Raw genomic sequence first — 23,666 nt, 5'->3', positions numbered from 1 at the left:
CTTAACAGTAAGTGTATAAGTCCTGCTCTGATTTGCCTTTCCAAAATGCAGCACCTCACATTTATCTAAATTAAACTGCATCTGCCACTCCTCGGCCCGTTGGCCCAACTGATCAAGATCTGGTCGTAATCAGAGGTCACCTTCTTCGCTGTCTGTGACACCTCCAATTTTGGTGTCATCTGCAAACTTATAACCATACCTCCTACATTCATATCCAAATCATTTATATAAATTACAAAAAGCAGTGGACCCAACACCGATCCTTGTGGCACTCCACTGGTCATAGGCCTCCAGTCTGAAAGGCAACCTTCCACCACCACCCTCTGTCTTCTACCTTCAAGCCAGTTCTGTATCCAAATGGCTAGTTCTCCCTGTATTCCATGTGATCTAACCTTACTTACCAGTCTACCATGAGGAACCTTGTCTAACACCTTACTGAAGTCCATATAGGTCACATCTACCACTCTTTCCTCATCAATCCTCTTTGTTACTTCTTCAAAAAACTCAAGTTTGTGAGACATGATTTCCCATGCACAAAGCCATGTTGACTATCCCTAATCAGTCCTTGCCTTTCCAAATACATGTACATCCTGTCCCTCAGGAATCCCACCAACAACTTTGCACCACTGATGTCAGGTTCATTGGTCTATAGTTTCCTGGCTTTTCCTTACCACCTTTCTCAAATAGTGGAACCACCTTATAGCTATTAATGTACTCAAGATTATTCAGTAAATGCTGTCCAGTTGCAAAATCAGCAAATGTTTGTTTGAAGTTTTGCGGACATGACCTGATTGAGTGTAACCTGTGTTCTGTCTATTATAAACAATCAAAGAAGTGTAAATTGTAGTGTTTATTTGAAAACTAGCATTCTTAAGAGAACAAGATGAAAAGCTTCATCAGCATGTTTTCTGTTCAGCAAGGTTCACGCTTAGAACTCCCAAACAACCTTTGTGTTTGGAATCATCCTCATTGTTCAATTTGACTTTCATTTTCAGACGTTTGGAACAGAATGGAATTAAATCAGTTCCACCAGGAACATTTACTCCATATAAGAAGCTCCGGCGTATGTAAGTACATCCCTCATTCTTTATCAATGATTGCCTGGTCAATTTAAAAAATGAACATTTATGATTCGCACTTAAATCTTTTAGGAGGTCTAAGTGTTATGTCAATCAGACATTGAATACTCCTCAGGCAGCTACATTGTCCCTGCTGAACTCTCCCAGGACAGGCACAGAGTAAAGCTCTATTTTTTAAATTGATGATAAAGTTGTCTCTACATTGTCCCATCAAACACTCTCAGAAAAGGTGCAGCACAGGGTTAGGTACAGAGTATAGCAAACTCTACTCTTTTAAATGGAAAGTAAAGCTGGCTGTATTGTTTTAAACAGAAAGTAAAGTTATTTCTGCACTGTCCCCATCAACCACTCAGTGGAAAGGTACAGAATGGGGTAAGTAACGCAATAGTGCTCCCTCTACTTCTTTAAACTGAAAATAAAACTTCTCTACACTGTCCCTATCAAACACTCCCAGGACAGGGACCGCAAGGGGTTGGATACAGAGTAAAGCTTCCACAACACTGTCCCCATCCAACACTCCCAGGACAGGGACCGTATGGGGTTCGATACAGGGTAAAGCTTCCACTACACTGTCCTCATCCAACACTCCCAGGACAGGGACCGAATGGGGTTAGATAAGATTACCTCTACACTGTCCCCACCAAACGCTCCATGGAGAGAATCTGCATAGGGTTAGATACAGAGTAAAACTTCCACTACACTGTCCCCATCAAACACTCCATGGAGAGGATCTGCATGGGTTAGATACAGAATAATGCTCCTTCTGCTCTTTTAAACCAAAAGGAAAGCCCTCTCTATACTGTCGCTATCCAACACGCCTTTCATGGTTGCTTGTCAATCATTGTACATACCGGTTTTTCTGAGGTACTTTCTGACATCAAGGTTGTTATATAACTGCAAATTGTAGTTGCATGTGGAGGAGCAGGTTTATAACTTGTCCCTTTAAAAAAGAATTATTTGAGCTGCAGTCTTTACAGAGATACTGAAGTGGCAGACTCAAGGTCGAAGAGGTTATGTTGTTCTCTCAAATACCTGATCATTAATTTTTCAGGCACAAGAGCCAGATAAATGATAAATAGGATCAGGCAGGAGACAGAGAGATAAGAAAAAAAGCAGAGAAACATCCACTCAAGCACTGGTTACTATGGTGATCAGCATGCAACAGGCTAATACCTTTTCTTTAGAGACTGCAGTTGTTCAGTGGACCATTGAAATCTTGCTGGAAATTATATTTTTCTCTCTCTGAATGCCTTTTATTCTCTTGCATCCTTATCTGGGTCTTCACAAATCATGTTTTAATCACACTTAGTAGTCTGGTCTCTAGCCCCCAGACCTCACCGTGCAGCTAGAAGATGAGGGAGGCTGTAGCCACTTTGGAGGGTACAGCAGTGCACGTTCACTAGAATCACAAAATGCTTACATTGTTAGTGAAGAGTGGATAAATCCCGATTTATATTCTCATGATTGTTGAAGACTGAGCAGGTAGTCTGACCACGGTGTTCAGAGATTCGACCAGAAAAATTAAGAAAAACTTTTTTTTTCTGATGAAAAGAAAAGAACAAGGGGGCAGAACCTTAAAGCTAGAGCTGGGACAACTTTTCATGCAAAGGATGGGGGAAGCTTGGAAATGATGATTGGGAATACTGGGAGTGGGAGGATCAATTGGAGATTTTAAGACTTAGATTATATAGGTCATGGCGTAAGCATTAACAGGGAGCAAAGGCTCATAATTGCAGTTGATGTGATGGACTAACAGTACAGTCTTGAGGGACTGAATGGCCTCCACCTGTTGAATTTGTATTGCCCATTTAGCACCTGCTATTCTCCTTTGATCAAAACAATGCTTAACACTGAAACAGATAAAAGGACAGGCGACCAAAAGCTTTATAGAGTCATTGAGATGTATAGCATGGAAATAGACACTTCGGTCCAACCCGTCCATGCCGACCAGATATCCCAACCCAATCTAGTCCCACCTACCAGCACCCGGCCCATATCCCTCCAAACCCTTCCTATTCACATACCCATCCAAATGCCTCTTAAATGTTGCAATTGTACCAGTCTCCATCACTTCCTCTGGGCAGCTCATTCCATACACGTACCACCCTCTGCATGAAAATGTTGCCCCTTAGGTCTCTTTTATATCTTTCCCCACTCACCCTAAACCTATGCCCTCTAATTCAGGACTCCCCCACCTCAGGGAAAAGACTTTGTCTATTTATCTTATCCATGCCCCTCATGATTTTATAAACCTCTACAAGGTCACCCCTCAGCCTCCGACGCTCCAGGGAAAACAGCTCTAGCCTCTCTCTATAGCTCAAATCCTCCAACCCTGGCAACATCCTTGTAAATCTTTTCGGAACCCTTTCACGTTTCACCACATCTTTCTGATAGGAAGGAGACCAGAATTACATGCAATATTCCAACAGTGGCCTAACCAATGTCCTGTACAGCCGCAACATGACCTCCCAACTCCTGTACTCAATACTCTGACCAATAAAGGAAAGCATACCAAATCCCTTCTTCACTGTCCTATCTACTTTATCAAAGAGGTCAGCTTTATTTAATTACAAGGACATGTTGGTGCATTGAGATTTCCTTTGCTTCTTCCTTCTTCCTGAGGTGCTGTGCCATATAACTCTTTGTGCACCACCAGCTTTGCTCAGCAGTAGAATCTTGAGAAACATTCCTTCTCCTTTGCCTTGCCTCCCTACGCAACTAACTTACAACAAAGAACAAAGATACAACAAACAGTATCTCACAGAACAGGCCCTTCGGCCCACCAAGCCTGCGCTGACACATGACACATTTTTGAACTAGAATCCTTTTGCCTCTACACGGTCCATATCCCTCTGTTCCCTGCCAGCTCTATAATCTGCCATTGCTATGAAATCCACCTCCACCACCTTCACTGGCATCATATTTAAAAGAGAATGCACACTGATCTTTGTGATCCAGCAGCCTCCATCAAGGGCTGTTAGTTAGGTCATTGCTGAACTGTCAAAGGTAGTCAGTGTTCATGGCTCGATCGTCACAGAAGGGTGTGGGGTGAACCTGGAAACAGTGATATAGTGGCTATGCCTGGACTACTGTTTTGGAATTCAGTTCAAAACTCCCCGTTGTAATTGGGAACTTAGGTTCAGTTTTTCTTTATTCACTCACGGAACATGGGCATCACTGGTTAGACCAGCATTTAAGCTGTTAAAAGTCAGCCACTTTGCTGTGGGTCTGGAGTCACATGTTGGCCAGATTGTGTAGGGAGGACTGTTAATGAAGCAGATGGAACACAAATAGAAGTAGGTGGGAAAACTCAGCAGGTCTGGCAGCATCAGTGGAGAGAAAGCAGAGTGAACATTTCAGCTCCAGTGACCCTTTCTCGGAACTGTTTATGTTTTGCTTAATGAACCAGACAACAATTTCCAACAATTGACAATAGTTTCATGGCTATCATTAGAATCTTAGTTCCAGACTCAAAAAAATCCCACTACAGTAGGAATTGAATCCAGGTATCCAGAACATCATCTGGATCTATGGGTGAATAGGCTAGTGATAATGCCAACGGGCCATTACCTCCTTTGTTAATAAAATAAATCTGGAACAAAAAAGCTAGTCCTGGTAATGATGACTAGGAAACTATCAGATTTCTGTTAAAAAAAAAACATCCGGTTCACTGATGTCCTTTAGAGAAGGAAGTCTATTGTCTTTAGCTGATCTAGCATACATGTGACGCCAGACCCACAGACATGTGGTTGACTCTGAAATGTCCTCTGAAATAACAAACTACTCAGTATACATTCAAGAAAGTGGCTCAGTACCATTACCTTCTCAGGGGAAATTAGGGTGGGCAATAAATGCTAACAACACCTCCATCCATTGGAAGCATAAAGTTAAAAGGTGGGCCACTGCTGTTTCTGGTGATTGCCATGGACACCTAAGATCAGTGAGAACCATGATGCTCAGCAGGACTAGAGAATGTGGCCAATTTCATCCCTTATCTCCTTCCAAATCTTCATCCATAGGGATTGCATGGTGACAGCTAGGTCCACTTGACCCCTGTTACATGATCAATTACGAACCAAGATGTCTTGCAGATATTTTGCCTTTCTTTCAGCAACAGAAGACTTACAGGTGCAGAGGAACAGGAGGAGGCCATTCGGCCCTTCAAATGCAATTGTGGCTGATCTGTGACCATCTTGGCTTCATACTCTGACAAGTAAAAATCTGTTGATCTCAGCTGTAAAATGATCAATCAGCTTCCCAGCATCAACCCTGTTTTATGGAAGAATGTTCCACACTTTAATCATCCATCTCTTTCTTGCAGGTTGGGTTTGTTTTAAGGTTATGTCCCCTTGGACATACCTCCCACACCAGTGTTTTTCTCTTCTCAATTGAATCCTTACAAATATCCTAAAAACCTCAACTAAATTATGTCTTCTTCTTTCAGCCTCTCCCATGTCCCTTGGGGATATGCAATGTTGGTTGATCACCCTTCTCCATCTCCTCTCATCAATCTCTCATTCCTTTTCCAACTCGGTTTAAGTTTCTCACCATCACATCTTTCCATTTAGTCAGCCTTCCCCTTTGTCTTCTACCTGGCTCCATCACTCACCTCACCACATTCTCTCTCTCTCTCTGTAACAGATAACCAGAAAGGGCTTTTGCCCGAAATGTCGATTCTCCTGCTCCTTCGATGTTGCCTGACCTGCTGTGCTTTTCCAGCACCACATTCTTAACTCTGATCTCCAGCATCTACAGTCCCCACTTTCACCCATTTCAATCTCTTCCCAGCTCCTGTCTTTGATGCTCCCAGTATCTTCACTGAACCCCTGATGTGCTGGTTCAATATTTGCCCTTTCTTGCTAATGCTACAAATCCATCTCAGCAACCGTATCTCATTAGTGTTGTAAATTATTTTTCCTCTTCTTTGAGGGCGCCCTTGTTTCTACACTACATAACAGCTGTCTCATAATTCTTCTTTTCAGTTTCAATAAGTCTTCTCTATCATGTGACCTTCCACTACACATCTTCTGCTATTGCAACTATACCCAATCCATTGCTTAAAATTCCAATCCCATGCTTTCATCTGTTGCCACCACCAATCCCACATGCATGAATTCACTCTCTCCAAGTCTTCATTCAGAATCAAATCACCCTTTAACCTCTAATACTAGTCTAGTTTTTAAAAATTTCTCCTCATAACCTAAACCAGGGACCCTTTGTAACCTTCTGCTGTTGCCTTACAGCACCAGGGACCTGGGTTCAGTTGTACTCTCGGGTTGACTGTCCATTTTGCACGTTTCCCCCGTGTCTGCGTGGGTTTCCTCCTGGGTGCTCCAGTTTCTTGCCACAGTCGAAATATGTGCAGGTTAGAGTGGATTGGCCATGGGAAATGCAGGGATAGGGTAATGCGGGACTGGATGGGATGCTTGTCAGAGTTTTGGTGTGAATCCGATGGGTTGAATAGCCTGCTTCCAAGCTTTAGAGATTCTGTGATAGACTCCCTATGCTGTGGCAGCCAGAATTGTACACGGTACTCTGGAAGTGCTTTAACCAAGGCTTTGTATACTGACTGCAATGTTTGTCAGGCTAGAAAGACAATAGATGGATAAAACAACCCACATAGACAGGTCCCCACTCAAGCGAATCTAACGTCCCTTCATGAATATTTAATACCCCGTGTAAAATTAACTGACAGTAGCTGCTGAATGGGTTCTGGTGTTGACTCTCTCCCCTCGCTGTACCATCTGTTAGATTAAGGGCAGCAGAAGGAAGCCCTTTTACACCTCAATTCTTGCCTCTCCCCTGCCCTCCCTCAGGACCCTGCCCGAGTTTAAACAATAAGCAGCTATCCAGCCCAGGGGATGTATCTGCAATCTTTTTAAAAGGGTTCTTTCATTCATGAGGCGGAGATGATGACAGAATGGTAATATCACTGAGCCGGTAGTTCTGAGGGCCACAGGTTCGAATCTCACCGCGGCAGCTGGTGGAATTTAAATTCAATTAATAAATTGGGAATTATAAAGCCAGTCCGAGTGATGGTGACCATGACAACTGTCATCAATCATTGTTGAAAAAAAAACACCCTGGTGTCCTTTCCCAGTCTGGCCTATAATGTGACTTCAGAGGCACAGCATTGCGGATGATTCTTCACTGTTTTCTAAAATGGGAGAAAGTGGTGACTGCAGATGCTGAAGATCAGAGTCTAGATTAGAGTGGTGCTGGAAAAGCACAGCAGGTCAGGCAGCATCCGAGGAGCAGGAAAACCGACGCTTCGGTCATAGGCCTGATGAAAGGCTCTTTCCCAAAATGTCGATTCTCCTGCACCTTGGAGGCTGCCTGACCTGCTGTGCTTTTCCAGCCCCACACGCTTGACTGCCTTCTGAAATGGCCTAACAAGCCATTCCATTCAAAGGCAGTTAGGGATGGGTGATAAACGCTAGCCTTGCAGTGATGCTCTCATCCCGTGACAGGATAACGAAAAAATGTGAGTCACGATCAGTGATCCCAGAGAACTAGCTGATGAACCCGTTTCTTGAAGCAGATAGCTCCCTTATATTGAGTCTACAGAACAGGACTCAGGCCATTCAGCCCAAACATTTTGTGCTGGTGTTTATGGTCCAGATGAGCCTCCTCTCATCCTATTTCACTTCACCTTGTCTGCATATTCTTCTTTCCTCTCTCTCACATTGTCCCTTAACTGTACTGATACTGGTCTCCTCAGCCAATGCCTGTGGCTGTGAGCTCCACCCTCTCACCTCTCTCTGGGTAAAGCGAGTGGTTTTATTGGATGACTGCCTTAGCTCCTAATTCCCATCTCCCCCATGAGCAGAAACACCTTCGCTGTGTCCACACCATGCGTCTTTTTAAATATGTTGATCCAGTCACTGCTCAGATTTCTCTCCTTAAGAAGCTCTCCTTCGTATCGGAAAGATGTTGTGAAACCTGAAAGGGTTCAGAAAAGATTTACAAGGATGTTGCCAGAGTTGGAGGATTTGAGCTCTAGGGAGAGGCTGAATAGGCTAGGGCTGTTTTCCCTGGGGTATTGGAGGCTGAGGGGTGACCTTATAGAGGTTTATAAAATCATGAGGGACAGTGGATAAATAGACAAGGTATTTTCTCTGGTGTGGGGGAGTCCAGAACTAGAGGGTATAGGTTTAGGTTGAGAGGAGAAAGATATAAAAGAGACCTACAGGGCAACTTTTTCACACAGAGGGTGGTACATGTATGGAATGAGCTGCCAGAGAAAGTGGTGGAGGCTGGTACAATTGCAACATTTAAGAGGCATTTGGATGGGTATATGAATAGGAAGGGTTTGGAGGGATATAGGCCGGGTGCTGGGTTGGGTTGGGATATCTGGTCGGCATGGACGGGTTGGACCGAAGGGTCTGTTTCCATGCTGTACATCTCTATGACTCTATGACTCTAAGTGTCTCAGCCCTTTCAACCTTCTGTAAGGAAATCATGAATAAAACATAGAGAAATATTGAACAGTTTGAAAAAGTTATAAAGTGTATGGAAATGATTTGACTAACTTCAGTTAAATCAATCACATTAAGGCAGATTGCATTGGCTCATCATAGATCGGGTAAGTATATTTGTACCTCAGTACTAGGCACTGTACTGTATTGTGCAAAAGAGTAGCATGATAGTTCTCCTGGTAACTTTCCACGGTGGCTCACTACTGATAACCAGGGTCCCAGGTTCAATTCCAGTCTCGGGCGACTCTCTATGTGGAGTTTGCACATTCTCCCCGTGTCTGCGTGGGTTTCTTCTGGGTGCTCTGGTTTCCTCCCACAGTCCAAAGATATGCAGGCTAGAGTGAATTGGCCATGCTAAATTGCCCATGGTGCATTGGTCAGAGGGAAATGGTTCTGAGTGTGTTACTCTTCAGAGGGTCGGTTGGGCCAAAGGGCCTGTTTCCACACTGTAGGGAATCTAATCTGATCTGATCTGATCTAAACACAGATTACCCTTGCCTGGATTAGTGCAACTCTAACAACACCAAGAAGTTCAACACCATCCAGGACAAAGCAGCCCACTTGATTGGCACCTTATCAATCAACTTAAACATCCACTCCCTCCTCCAGCACTGATGCACAGTAGCAGTAGTGAGTACCATCTACAAACTAAACTGCAGCAACTTACCAGGGCACCTTCCAAAAAGGTGACCTACACAACTGAGAATGACAAAGTCAGCAGAGATATGGGAACAGCACCACCTGCAAGTTCCTCTCCGAGCCACTCACCCATGCTGACTTGGAAATGCATTGCCAGTCCTTCAGTGTCGCTGGGTCAAATTCCTGGAAGCCCCTTCCTAACAGTATCATGAGTGTATCTTCACCAGATGCACTGCGTTGGTTCAAGAAAGCAGCTGACCACCACTTCTCAAGCGTACCTTAGGATGACCAGTGAATACTGGTCCCACCAATAGTGTGCACATCTCAGAGTCAGAGAGTAAATGTATTTGAAAGAATCGATGTTCTAAAAGCTTTCTCCTTTCTTTCAGAGATCTCAGCAACAACCAGATCGCTGAGATTGCACCTGATGCTTTCCAGGGGCTGCGTTCACTTAATTCTCTGTGAGTATTAGTCAGATGAGGGGCCATAAGATGTGAAATAAAGAGGACATTTCATGTCACTCAACCTGTTGTTCACCAGGGCAGCTGGTAATCACAAGACCAGACTGACTGTGGGCATCTTCACCTTGCCCCAAAATGCCTTGGCTGCAAGTCAGAGTGGCCATTGCTTTTCACCTCCACCCCCTCCAATTATCATTTTCCTGTCTTTATCTTTCCTTTACCTCTTCCACTTCCAGGGTCCTGTACGGAAACAAAATCAACGAACTCCCGAAAGGAGTGTTTGACGGACTCTACGCTCTACAGCTCCTGTGAGTGTTTGACCTCCGAGCGTAAAAAGAAAAATCACTATTTTGAGACGGTGTGAGGGAGGAGAACTCTTTAGTTAAAGTCCAAACACCTTCCACCCAGAGGTTATAGGGCCACAGTGCTGCCCAGGAACAGGGGACAATACCTTCATTGTGTGGTTTTGCCATTGTCGCACAGGTCCTCATTGCTGGTCAGTTTGGTTGAAACCCACCAGTGAATCAGGAGTATTTCGGAGTTCCTACAAAATACATAGGTTCCAAATGTGGGAGGCTTTGGTCAGTGTCGGAGGGGTGGGAGGCATGGGCCTTTGGTGAATGGACAGGCTGTCAATGGGTGAACAGGAATTTCAAAGCTCTTTGTTATATCCATTGGGAGCTTGGAGGACCCAGAGAAAGCCTCCAGGCTTCACAAACCCCTACCTGGTCTATCGCCCCAGTTGTCTTCACTCTGCCTGGAGTTACTGTGATTTGCCCTCTGCTGTCTTCAGGCTGGAGGGAGGTGGTACATATTTAAAGGAGTTACAAGAAGAGAGAGAGAACTCAATGTATGCGTAGACAAGTCTTTAAAGTTGACAAGGCTATTGAAAAGGCTGTTAGAAAGGCATATTGAATCCTTCCCTTTATAAATTGAGGAATAGAGTACAAATACAAGAATGTTAAGCCTTTATAAATTACTGATTAGGCCTCACTTTAGGAAGGATGTCAAGGCCTTGGAGCTGGTTCAAGAGAGATCTAAGAGAGTGGTATAGGACAGAGGGACTTCAGTAACAAAGCAAGATGAGAGAATCCAGGATTCTTCTCCTTAGGCAGAGGTTAGGCAGAGATTTAATTGGGATGTTCAAAATCATGGATTAATGTAAGTATAGAGAAGCTGTTTCCCATGGGGGAAGGTGAGAACTAAAGGACTCAGATTTAGGACATTTGGCAGAAGAACTAAAAGTAATCAGTTTTTTTTTCTACCAAGAAAGTTGCAATCTGGGATGTGCTGTCTGAAAGGACAATGGTTGGGTTTTTCAGTGCAGAATTGGATAAATTCTTGGCAGCACTAAGATTTGCATGGCCTTGGGGAACAATAAGGGAGAGTGGGACCTGATTGGGATACCTTTTTGAAAGGGCTGCCATTGGCACAATGGACTAAATGGCCTCTTTGAACGTTATGTGGAGACAGACAGGCATTCAGTCCTTGCAAGCCATTTCAATAATGCTGCATCCCATTTCTCTTCAGACTCCTGAACGCTAATAAAATCAACTGCATTCGAGCCGATGCTTTTCAAGATCTGCAAAACCTCAGTCTCCTCTCGCTATATGACAACAAGATCCAGACACTGGCTAAAGGGACTTTCACCTCACTCCGGGCCATCCAGACTCTGTATGGACACTATTACAGCCTTCTTGTTCATAGACTGTGGATTATTTTAGTGATGTTTCTAACCTACTCACTGGAGGGATGTAGGGTGGTTGAGGGTGGATTGGTAGGGGTAAAGGTTCAGTAAGGCATTTGGCTGGGTGCTTAGCATGTGATGCAGAAGGGTACCAATGGTGTGGATCAATTCCTGCACTGGTCATGTAATAGCTCACTGAGGTCTACTGCCCCCTCTTACCCCATGCTTGTTGTGTGCTACCCATCAAGCTACATATCACCAATTGTCCCTCTGTGAGGGAGGGAGCATCGCTGCTCCTTCATGGATTATGGTTACGTACTTCACTTTGTTTTAATGAATGAAAATCTTCACTGTTACAAAGGAAGGAGAAAATGACCATGACTTAAAATTCCTTGAAAATTCCAGTCATCTGTACCTGTCAGGGTTTTGACCTCACTCAGGTCAGAAGGCCCCGAGTTGGAGGGAACCTGTGAGATGCAGTCCTTAATGAGGCTTCCCCTATGGGACCAGTGTGAGCACTGCAGATTGTTAGAGCAGTGAGGATACAGTAAAGTCTGCAGAGCCCTGCTAACGGTGAATGACTATGGCCAGCCGAGATACCTGCACTATTTCAGAGCTTAACGGTAGGCCTGTCAAATGATTAGGTAACAGCTTCCCCATTGGCTACTGCTGAGTCTTCCATCAAACCAAATTAAATCTTCATTCGACAGATGCTGGCACCACATTGTATGAGCTGCTGGACACTTGATCTCTGTGATGTAGATGTCCTTTTAGGTTTGGATCTTCAAGCTGCTGTGTCCAGGGTGGTAGAGGCTCTAGTCTTAAGCAAGGTGTAGTTTATTGCAAGATAGCAATCAAGTACAAGCAACATTCATATAATAAGGGCTTTTGGTGAAGTGGAGTCCCAGGTTCAAGTACCACCTGCTCCAGAGGTGACCCTGAGCAGGTCAATTGAAAATATCTACATTGGTATGACAGACATTGTTATACAGACTGTAAGGAGGAGATCTAGGTCTGTCTTCCTCAAGATCCGTCGCTATTTCGCCTTTACCTCTCAAGCCCTTATGGCATGGGAATGTCACATACCTGGAAATGTGATAGAGGGAGTTTAATCTGAGACATTCAAGAAGACGCTGGATAATTATTTGGACAGAAATCATCTTCTGGGATATAGTGAAAAGGCAGGAGATTGGGAGTTAGGGAACAGAACCATCGCAGGCATGATGGGCTGAATAGCCTCCTCCTGCACTGTGACCACTCAATAATTCTGTGACATCATCAGACCGGCTGGAGTAAAATGCAGTCTTCAGCATTAACCCTTTCAGAGTCATTATCTTAAAGAACACTCAACAGTCTGAATGTTAGGAGTGCTGTCACCTCTCCCTGTGTGACACTAACCAGCCAATACCACCTCTAACCCAGATATGGTGAACATAGAAAGAGCCTGTATAAAACACACTTTTCCAAACTTGGGTTCTCTTTGTATAAAAGCAAACTAGTGAAGATGCTCGAAATCTGAAACAAACAGAGCTGTATTAGTCTAGAGTTAACATTTTGAGCCCAATATGACTCTTCCATATTCCTCATGGTCTATTCATATTGGACTTAAATGTTAACTCTGTTTTTCTCTCTCTACAGATGCTGCCAGACCTGCTGAGTTTCTCCAGCATTCTCTGTGCTTGTTCCAGATTCAGGGGTTGGCAAGATTCTGTTTGATGTTTCTCTTGGGGATCCAAATCAATACAAGACAGTCACTGACGAATCCAACTGGGAGAAATACCTTTTGCAGAGAATGGTGATACTGTGGAACTCCCTCCAACAGGGGGAGGTGGAGATGAATAGATATATTTGACAGAAGGTTGGTCATGTACATGGTGGAGAAAGTGAGGGCTGCAGACACTGAAGGTCAGAGTTGAGAGTGTGGTGCTGGAAAAGCCCAACATGTCAGGCAGCATCTAAGCAGCAGGAGAATCAACATTTTGGGCATAAGCCCTTCATCAGACCTCATTTGTTCTCCACAGTTTCCTCCCTCAGCTGTGAGATTTCTGACGTTACAATTGTGTTCATGCGCTGTAATATTTTTCTCCCCCGTGTTTGTCCTTAGTACACCAAACTTTATGAACCGGCATTCTTGATAAACAGGCCTGATGAAGGGCTTATACCTGAAACGTCGATCATCCTGCTCCTTGGATGCTGCCTGATCTGTTGTGCTTTTCCAGCACCAAGCTCTCGACCATGTACATGGGGGAACAAGGGATAGAGGGATTTGCTGACACAGAGCGATAAAGTAGGGCGGTTAGATGCATTTTGAAGCATAAACACCATTGTTGAGCAGCTGGTCCGAATGGCCTATTCCTGTGCTGTGAATATTGTGTAATCTCAAATTTGTCTTGGTTCTGTAACCCTCACCCAAGGCACCTAGCCCAAAACCCCTTCGTCTGTGACTGCCATCTCAAGTGGCTTGCGGATTACCTCCGTTCTAATCCGATTGAGACCAGTGGAGCTCGCTGTGCCAGTCCGCGGCGTTTGGCAAACAAGAGGATCGGGCAGATCAAAAGCAAGAAGTTCCGTTGCTCAGGTATTGTACTGCACGCTGCTGTCTGAGGCTACAGCTCTGGTGTGTGAGGAGTCCCAAACCGTGAGGACAGTGGCATGCTTCTTATGTTACTGGATGCGCGATCCAGCAGCTTAGACCAACAACCTGGCAGGTCATGCGTTCAAATCCCAGCACGGGGCAAGCTGACTTCAACGTTTGTTTTATGATTTATTTGAGGCCAACATTTGTTGCCCATTCCATATTGCCACAAGAACCGAGTGAGCTTGTTCAGCCACTTCATAGAGCAGTTAAACATCAACCATATTGCAGTGGGTCTGAAATCACATGTAGGCCAGACCAGGCCATCCCTCAAGACAATTATTGAACCAGGTGGACAATCTCTGGTTGTTGCCACATGAACCATTGCTGAGACTAACTTTATATTCCACATTAATTCATTTGAATTTAAGTTGCATTATCTGCTTTGGTGGGTTTTGAACTCATGTCCCTCAAGTATTACCCTGAGTCTCTGGAATACTAGCCCAAAAAAATTATGTCTATCCCACTGTGTTCCCCACCACCCCAACCTCCCCCTCCCACCCACCACCATCCCCCCCCCCCCCCCCCCCCCACCCCCGCCCAGTTCAACAATAGGTCTGTATTTTCTGTTTGGTTAGTGGGTTAATTTGGTGAGTGGAGTCTTGCACACACTCCTCACTTTAAGCAGAGTACCTTCGGGAGGATATATTGACCTTGGATGGAGTGCAGCATTTCTCCAGAGTGATTCTTGGGTGGAAAAAGGATTCAATCCTGAGCTCAGGCTGTATAGACCAGGCTTGAATCCCCTCAGTTATAGAAGATTAAGGAAATGTGATGTAATTAAAATGAATTAAAGATCCATTGCTGTTGACAGGGAGAAACTATTTGCTTTGGTTGGAGTAGGGTGTATAAGGAGACAAAAGGGGTTTGTGGGAGATTGGGGTTCAGAACAAGTCCAGTGCAAGGGATCTCAATGATCAAAAATTCAAACTAGACTTTTCCAGGGGAATAGAAATGTTGAGCCCCATCAGCTGCACCTTGTGGTTTATTGCCTCAGGCAATAGTAGACACCAATTTAATTTTTAAAAGTGCTGTTAATCATTTAAGCATGGATATTAGTCAGGTTGCATATTGATGATCTTAAAAGATCATTAGGTCTGCAACCAAATACTTGGCCTTGACCCATCCCTGCCCACTGCCCTTTCTCCCTGTGCCACTTTCTCAGATGAACAGCGACACAGCAGTAACTCCATATAAAATGTGGTTCATGTCTTCAGCTTGTAGCTTTGTAGCTGTACACTGGCAGTAATGAGGGCGCACATGCACATTGTCAATGCTTACCAATCTTTCATCTTTCTCCTTCACAGCGAAAGAACAGTATTTCATCCCAGGTAAGAGACACAGAATGAATGCATTGGTACCATGTATTGAGTTGATCTGTAGTGTGGAGATTATCATTTTTAATCTTCTTTGAGATGACGGTTAAAGTTGTGGCTCCGAGTGACATTATTCGTAATTCCCCTCTCGCAGATAGGCTTGGTGTATGACTGGGTTGTACAGAAGCAGGCTGCTTCTCTTTCACCTCCACTTCACACTTTTATAAAGAAGGAAGAAAGGGTTTGCATTTATATAGTGCCTTTGACAATCTCACCTCATCCCACAACGCTTTACAACTGATGAAATTCTTCCAAATTCTTCCCTGTTGTACTGTGGTCAGCTAAATTGCACACAGAGAGATACCACAAAAAACAGTATTTTTTATTAAAGTTGGATGAGGAATTAATTTGGAAATCCTCCTACCATTCTTCAAATACTCCTATGGGTTCTTTTGTGTTCCCCCGAGAGGGCTTAAGAGGTTTAACATCGAATTCCTACAGTGTGGAAGCAGGCCATTCACCTGTTGAGTCTACACTGACCCTCTGAAGAGCATCCCACCCTATCCCTGTAATCCTGCATTTGCCCTGTCAATCCACCTAGCCTGCATATCCCTGGACACTGTGGGCAATTTGGCATTGCCAGTCCACCTAACCTGACAGTGGGAGAAAACCAGAGCAGACTCACAGGGTAAGTGAAAACTCCACGCAGATGGTCACTCAAGGGCGGAATCGAGCCCAGGTACCTGAGGTTGTGAGGCAGTAGTGCTAACCACTGTGCCACCATGCTGCCCACAATGGCATCAGCCTGGACTTTGTACTCTGATCTCTGGACTGGGTGAGAATGCAACACACTGGACCATAATGGATGCCTCAGTCTGGAGAGTTTCAATGTCCAGAACTGAATGCTGCAAGGAATAGGGTGGGTCGTGGGGTAAGTGAATGATGGAGGGTTAACACAAACCTCTATAGTTGCTCTAAAACAGACACTGATCACTGACAGATTTCCCACTGCCCACTCAGAGCACTGACACCTGCTGAAATCAATATAGAGTGGGTTTAAGAGAATTTCCAGTTCCATCTCCTGCCATTGCTGCGATTCAGTAGCTATCATTATTTGGGCACAGTTTGGAATATTGCTGTGGAGACTGAGATTCAGTCAAATCCATACACCCAGCACACCAGAGACAGCAGATCCAAAATGAATATGTAGATTTAAAATGGTCATCAATTTGGTGCTCATCTGGATCACATTACTCTGACCTTAAATGTTAAGTAAAGAATAAACCTCCCTCTTCACTGTCCTTATCAAACATTCCCCTGACAGGTGGAGCATGAGGTTAGATATAGAGTAAAGCTCTCACCTCTTTTTTAAGCTGAAAGAAAAGCTTCCTCTGTTCTATTAAACTGAAATTAAATCTCCACCTACACCTTATCAAACACTCCCAGGGCAGATATAGCACAAGGTTAGATTCCGAGTAACTCTCCTCCAACTCAGTTACAAATTCTGAAGCCACCTCCTCTTTTGAATACATTTCCCTTTGCTACATCTGCCAACCTGAATGTGATTAAAGTTTAATAATAAGGACAGTTTTGTTGTTGTGGATCCAGACTCAATTGAGCCCTGTGCTCAGTTCACCTCCTACTGTTACAGTCAGCAGAGAAACAGCTCCTTCTGCAACCCAGATTGTGTATTGTCTCAGAGCTCCTTCAATGATCCTTAAATTGATTGTCTTGTCAGCAAGCTGTGTGTCTCTGCTCTTTGACAGCCTCTAGATGTATTTGGCGGATGCATGTGTAAGAACTGACAGAATTCTCCATCAAGGTCAGCTTCACTGAATCATTTCAGGAGAATGAAGAATTCATTGCAGATGCCAGGCTTTGTGTTGTGTCACTTACATTTATTGACGATGCTGTTCCTGACTATCAAGATGATTTCTTGTCTCTGGATGATTTGAACCCACTGGCAATAGTTCAGCAAACATTTCACCTGCCTGTCCAAAGGCAACGCTCACGAAATTCTATCCACTTGACATTCTAGTCTTCACATTTTCGGCAGCTCAGCTCTTAACCCTCTTCCCAATCAAATGTTCACCGAGCTTTCTCTCACTTGCCCTGCCGAATATTTTCTGTCCTTCTCTCCATCTCCTCTCCATTCTTATTTCCTTCCCTCATTTCTTCCATTCTTATCTCCTCCTATCCCCACTCCTTTACTTCCCTGGCTTTTCTTTGCCACCCTTCCCTCTCGTCTTCCCTCTCTCCTCTTAGCTCCCGTCCACTCTCCTCTCCCCTCCCTGCCCTCTACACTCCTGGCTTTTTCCCACCATCATTCCCCTCTCCAACCTTCCTTCTCCCCTTCCCCTTTCCCCACCTTCCTTCACCCCTTCCCCTCTCCACCCCTTCCTTCTCCCCTTCCCCTCTCCACCCCTTCCTTCGCCCTTCCCATCTCCACCCCTTCCTTCTCTCCTTCACTTCTCCACCCCTTCCTTCTCCCCTTCCCCTCTCCACACCTTTCTTCTCCCCTTCCGCGCCAACCCTTCCTTCTCCCCTTCCCCTCTCCACCCCTTCCTTCTCCCATTCCCCTCTCCACCCCTTCCTTCTCCCATTCCCCTCTCCACCCCTTCCTTCTCCCCTTCACTTCTCCACCCCTTCCTTCTCCCGTTCCCTCTCCACACCTTCCTTCTCCCCTTCCACCGCCAACTCTTCCTACTCCCCTTCCCCTCTCCACCCCTTCCTTCTCCCCTTCCTTCTCTCCTTCCCCTCTCCACCCCTTCCTTCTCCCCTTCCCCTCTCCACCCCTTCCTTCCCCCGTTCCCCTCTCCACCCCTTCCTTTTCCCCTTCCCCTCTCCACCCCTTCCTTCCCCCCTTCCCCTCTCCACCCCTTCCTTCCCCCCTTCCCCTCTCCACCCCTTCCTCCTCCCCTTCCCCTCTCCACCCCTTCCTTCCCCCGTTCCCCTCTCCACCCCTTCCTTTTCCCCTTCCCCTCTCCACCCCTTCCTTCCCCCCTTCCCCTCTCCACCCCTTCCTTCTTCCCTTCCCGTCTCCACCCCTTCCTTTACCCCTTCCCCTCTCCACCCCTTCCTTCTCCCCTTCCCCTCTCCCCCCCTTCCTTTACCCCTTCCCCTCTCCACCCCTTCCTTCTTCCCTTCCCGTCTCCACCCCTTCCTTCTCCCTTTCCCCTCTCCCCCCCTTCCTTTACCCCTTCCCCTCTCCACCCCTTCCTTCCCCCCTTCCCCTCTCCCCCCCTTCCTTTTCCCTTTCCCCTCTCCACCTCTTCCTTCTTCCCTTCCCGTCTCCACCCCTTCCTTCTCCCCTTCCCCTCTCCCCCCCTTCCTTTTCCCCTTCCCCCTCCACCCCTTCCTTTGCCCCTTCCCCTCTCCACCCCTTCCTTCTCCCCTTCCCCTCTCCCCCCCTTCCTTCCCCCCTTCCTTCTCCCCTTCCCCTCTCCACCCCTTCCTTCTCCCCTTCCCGTCTCCACCCCTTCCTTCTCCCCTTCCCCTCTCCACCCCTTCCTTTTCCCTTTCCCCTCTCCCCCCTTCCTTTACCCCTTCCCCTCTCCCCCCCTTCCTTTACCCCTTCCCCTCTCTACCCCTTCCTTCCCCCCTTCCCCTCTCCCCCCCTTCCTTTTCCCTTTCCCCTCTCCACCCCTTCCTTCTTCCCTTCCCGTCTCCACCCCTTCCTTCTCCCCTTCCCCTCTCCCCCCCTTCCTTTTCCCCTTCCCCCTCCACCCCTTCCTTTACCCCTTCCCCTCTCCCCCCCTTCCTTCTCCCCTTCCCCTCTCCCCCCCTTCCTTTTCCCCTTCCCCTCCACCTCTTCCTTTACCCCTTCCCCTCTCCCCCCCTTCCTTCTCCCCTTCCCCTCTCCACCCCTTCCTTTTCCCCTTCCCCTCTCCACCCCTTCCTTTACCCCTTCCCCTCTCCCCCCCTTCCTTTACCCCTTCCCGTCTCCCCCTCTTCCTTCTTCCCTTCCCCTCTCCCCCCCTTCCTTTTCCCCTTCCCCTCTCCACCCCTTCCTTTACCCCTTCCCCTCTCCCCCCCTTCCTTTACCCCTTCCCGTCTCCCCCTCTTCCTTCTTCCCTTCCCCTCTCCACCCCTTCCTTCCCCCCTTCCCCCCTCCACCCCTTCCTTCCCCCCTTCCCCTCTCCACCCCTTCCTTCTTCCCTTCCCGTCTCCACCCCTTCCTTTACCCCTTCCCCTCTCCACCCCTTCCTTCTCCCCTTCCCCTCTCCCCCCCTTCCTTAACCCCTTCCCCTCTCCACCCCTTCCTTCTTCCCTTCCCGTCTCCACCCCTTCCTTCTCCCCTTCCCCTCTCCCCCCCTTCCTTTACCCCTTCCCCTCTCCACCCCTTCCTTCTCCCCTTCCCCCCTCCACCCCTTCCTTCTCCCCTTCCCCTCTCCCCCCTTCCTTCTCCCCTTCCCCTCTCCACCCCTTCCTTCTCCCCTTCCCCTCTCCCCCCCTTCCTTTTCCCCTTCCCCCTCCACCCCTTCCACCCCTTCCTTTTCCCCTTCCCCTCTCCACCCCTTCCTTCTCCCCTTCCCCTCTCCCCCCCTTCCTTCCCCCCTTCCTTCTCCCCTTCCCCTCTCCACCCCTTCCTTCTCCCCTTCCCGTCTCCACCCCTTCCTTCTCCCCTTCCCCTCTCCACCCCTTCCTTCTCCCCTTCCCCTCTCCCCCCCTTCCTTTACCCCTTCCCCTCTCCCCCCCTTCCTTTTCCCCTTCCTTCCCCCCTTGCCCTCTCCACCCCTTCCTTCTTCCCTTCCCGTCTCCACCCCTTCCTTCTCCCCTTCCCCTCTCCCCCCCTTCCTTTTCCCCTTCCCCCTCCACCCCTTCCTTTACCCCTTCCCCTCTCCCCCCCTTCCTTCTCCCCTTCCCCTCTCCCCCCCTTCCTTTTCCCCTTCCCCCTCCACCCCTTCCTTTACCCCTTCCCCTCTCCCCCCCTTCCTTCTCCCCTTCCCCTCTCCCCCCCTTCCTTTTCCCCTTCCCCCTCCACCCCTTCCTTTACCCCTTCCCCTCTCCCCCCCTTCCTTTACCCCTTCCCGTCTCCCCCTCTTCCTTCTTCCCTTCCCCTCTCCACCCCTTCCTTCCCCCCTTCCCCCCTCCACCCCTTCCTTCTCCCCTTCCCCTCTCCACCCCTTCCTTCTCCCCTTTCCCCCTCCACCCCTTCCTTCTCCCCTTCCCCTCTCCCCCCCTTCCTTCTCCCCTTCCCCTCTCCACCCCTTCCTTCTCCCCTTCCCCTCTCCACCCCTTCCTTCTCCCCTTTCCCCCTCCACCCCTTCCTTCTCCCCTTCCCCCTCCCCCCCTTCCTTCTCCCTTTCCCCTCTCCACCCCTTCCTTCTCCCCTTCCCCCCTCCACCCCTTCCTTCTCCCCTTCCCCTCTCCCCCACTTCCTTTTCCCCTTCCCCTCTCCACCCCTTCCTTCTCCCCTTCCCCTCTCCCCCCCTTCCTTCTCCCCTTCCCCTCTCCACCCCTTCCTTCTCCTTTTCTCCTCTTTCCGTCCCACCGCTCTCTCCTCTTCACTCCTGTCCTCCCCACTCTTTTCCCCCGCCCTCTCTCACGACAGAGGCTTAAATACAACAAGCAGCCTGTTGTTATTTCCCACCTTCCTTGGCAGGTACTGAAGATCACCGTCTGGGGAGTGAATGCAATGGAGACACAGTCTGCCCACCACAATGCCGCTGTGAGTCCAACGTGGTAGACTGCTCCAACCAGAAACTGACCAAGGTCCCAGAGTTTATCCCTCAGTCAACCCTGGAACTGTGAGTAGACCTGGGATAATCACACTTATCAACAAGCTGATTGAAGTTCCATGATCGCAGAACATTCAAAATCACCTTCATTGATGTTTTGTCACTGATGATATGCAGCCTATATGTGCACAGCAGATCCCACACAAACAGCAATGTGGTAGCAACTAGATTGACATAAAGTAAAAACATGCATTAGTTGAGAAATAAACATTGACTTAGGAGAGCTCTCTCACTCTTTGAAACAATGGAATTCTTTACATCCACCCTACAGGGTAGCCAGGTCCTCAGTTTAACATCGCGTCTGAAAAACAGCACCTCAGACAATGCAGTGCTCCCTCAGAGGCATACTGGAAGGTCAGCGTGGATTAGTTACTCTAATTGCTAGTGTTAGCCTCAAACCCCATGATCTTCTGCCTTGGAGACAGGTGTGTTGCCCACCAAGACAGTAATGGAGAAGGGAAAGGATCAGGGTTCAATGAGCAGAGGAAGAAGATATTCAGTGAAGGAACTCGGGGTGGGGCTGGAGGGGAAGAGTTTAAGCAGAAAGTTGTGTTCTGGAAGGTGCTGCTTATAAAGGGCAGTGGAGGCAGACTCAATACAGACCTTGAAAGGAAAATTTGACAAATACTTGAACGAGGCTACGGAGAAAGAGCAGGGGCAAGTTGGACAAATTGGGCAGCTTTACCAAAGGGCCAGCACGGGTGTGATGGGTTGAACGGTCTATTTCTGTGCTGTATTCATTCCCTCTATCTTTATAAGTGGTTTGGTCATCTGACTATTCACTTCCAATTTAGACAGTGAAATGTCTCGTGTTAGTGAAGTCATATTAGAAGCAGTTTTCCACAGTGAGATTTGCCCAGCACAGTCCCTGGATTGAAATGTACTCAACATTTACATAAGATCCTTGCCATCGACGTACACAATTCCCTTCCATCGTATCTGTCTGAGCTCCTGCCCAGTCATCCTTCAAAATATAATAATGCTCACTGGCACACCAGCATTTTTCACACACTTACCATGGTGCGATTATCTAATTATGATTGGATTCCAATTATGCTATTCCTGAAGGTTTTGACGGGCAGATCCAAGGTAAACCTAGAGTAACCAGGATGTTCTGCTCAGTCTGAGTCAAACCCACAACTTTCTGATTCAGCAGACAACAATTCTAATACAACTATAGTTCAATAGATACACCAAATGTCTCAACAATTTACCCTAAGACTAAGGGCAAGACTGCTGAGTGAACATTATCCTGTGTAATTAATTTCATATTCTTAATCTCCACAGACGGCTGACTAACAACGAGATTTCACATTTGGAAGCCACTGGTCTGTTCCGGAAACTTCCACAGTTGAGAAAAATGTGAGCGGATGCTTCTTTTTTCTTCTTTGTCTCTCTGTGAACGTGCCGACTCTCACTGTCACTCAGAATGGGAGTTGTAATTTCTCTTCAGCTTTGGAGAGCATACAAGAAGAGATTGGTTGAGCAGGTTCCAGGGAGTATGATTACAGTTCTATAGTTAGACTGGAAAAGCTGGGGTGTTCTCCTAAAAACAGCGAAAATGTAGCATAGATGTGGTAGCAATGTTTAACATTGCAAAGAGTCTAGACAAATGAATTAAGAGAAACTGTCTCCAATATCTGAGGCATTGATCTTCAGAAGGCACCAATTTTAGGTAATTGGTTAAAGAATCCAAGATGATGTGAGGAAAATTGTTTTCATATAGCAAGGGGTTAGTGTTTAGATTACAGACTCAATTGTAGCTTTCATAAAGGAATTGATCAACACCAGAAGGGGAAAAAAAGGTCTGTGGGAAAAGCAGGGGAATGTGATTAACTGTATTGCTCTTTTAAAGTGCTGGCATAGATTTGATGGACCAAAGGATCTCCTTCAGTGCATTACTTTTTTATTCATTCAGCAGGATGTTGGCATCACTGGCTAGACCAGCATCTGTTGAGTGTCCCTAATTAACTTGGAGACGGTGGTGGTGAACTGTCTTCATGAACTGTTGCAGTCCGTGTGCTGTAGGTAGACCCATAATGCTGTTCGAGCGGGAATTCCAAGATTTTGACCCAGTAACAGTGAAGGAATGGCAATATTTTTCCAAGTCAGGATAGAGAGTGGCAAGGAGTGGAATTTGCAGATGGTGGTGTTCCCATGTATCTGCTGCTCTTGTCCTTTGAGATGGTTGAGATCATGTATTAGGTAGCTGCCGATGGAGGATTATCTGTTTCTAATAAAGTGTTGGAGGATTAATAGTTAATGACAACAGTTGGAGCTTCCACAAATAAGGCAGGGTGATGATGATTACTCCTTTCGGGATAGTTGATGGGTTGGGCAGAGAATAGGCTCAGTTCTGAAGATTCCCCTTTTGCTCTGAGTTAGTGACGTGGAAATCATAGTCACAATCCATTTCAATTACAAGGGGCATCAGATTCTCACCATGAACAGAGTAAAATCCCAAAGTACCTCAAAGGAGAATAAAACAGACAAATCAAAGAAGGAGATTTAAGGACAGATGATGACAAACTTAGTCAAAGTAGGGAGGTCCTGAAGGTGCCTGAGGATAGGCTGGGAGGAATGGAGAGTGTTTACAATGGGAATACTTCAGATAAATGGAGAGAAAAAGC

The 23,666-nt window shown here is 46.7% G+C and overlaps 1 protein-coding gene across 2 annotated transcripts in view; it reads left to right on the top strand.

Moving 5' to 3' along the window:
- Window positions 1–23,666, top strand: part of LOC140463354 (slit homolog 1 protein-like) — a 334,431-nt gene that overhangs the window by 176,623 nt on the left and 134,142 nt on the right. For both annotated transcript variants that reach the window (XM_072557191.1, XM_072557190.1), the window contains exons 10-17: window positions 996–1,067; window positions 9,586–9,657; window positions 9,894–9,965; window positions 11,188–11,331; window positions 13,759–13,922; window positions 15,287–15,310; window positions 20,901–21,045; window positions 22,324–22,398. In XM_072557191.1, the coding sequence (XP_072413292.1) occupies window positions 996–1,067; window positions 9,586–9,657; window positions 9,894–9,965; window positions 11,188–11,331; window positions 13,759–13,922; window positions 15,287–15,310; window positions 20,901–21,045; window positions 22,324–22,398 (768 nt within the window). The remainder of the gene's footprint in view (window positions 1–995; window positions 1,068–9,585; window positions 9,658–9,893; window positions 9,966–11,187; window positions 11,332–13,758; window positions 13,923–15,286; window positions 15,311–20,900; window positions 21,046–22,323; window positions 22,399–23,666) is intronic.

The sequence above is a fragment of the Chiloscyllium punctatum genome, chromosome 38 (genome assembly GCF_047496795.1).
Source record: "Chiloscyllium punctatum isolate Juve2018m chromosome 38, sChiPun1.3, whole genome shotgun sequence".
In the NCBI taxonomy this organism is placed as follows: Eukaryota; Metazoa; Chordata; class Chondrichthyes; order Orectolobiformes; family Hemiscylliidae; genus Chiloscyllium; species Chiloscyllium punctatum.
The sequence above is the reverse complement of the archived record's forward strand: the minus strand, read 5'-3'. Positions and strand labels throughout refer to the sequence as shown.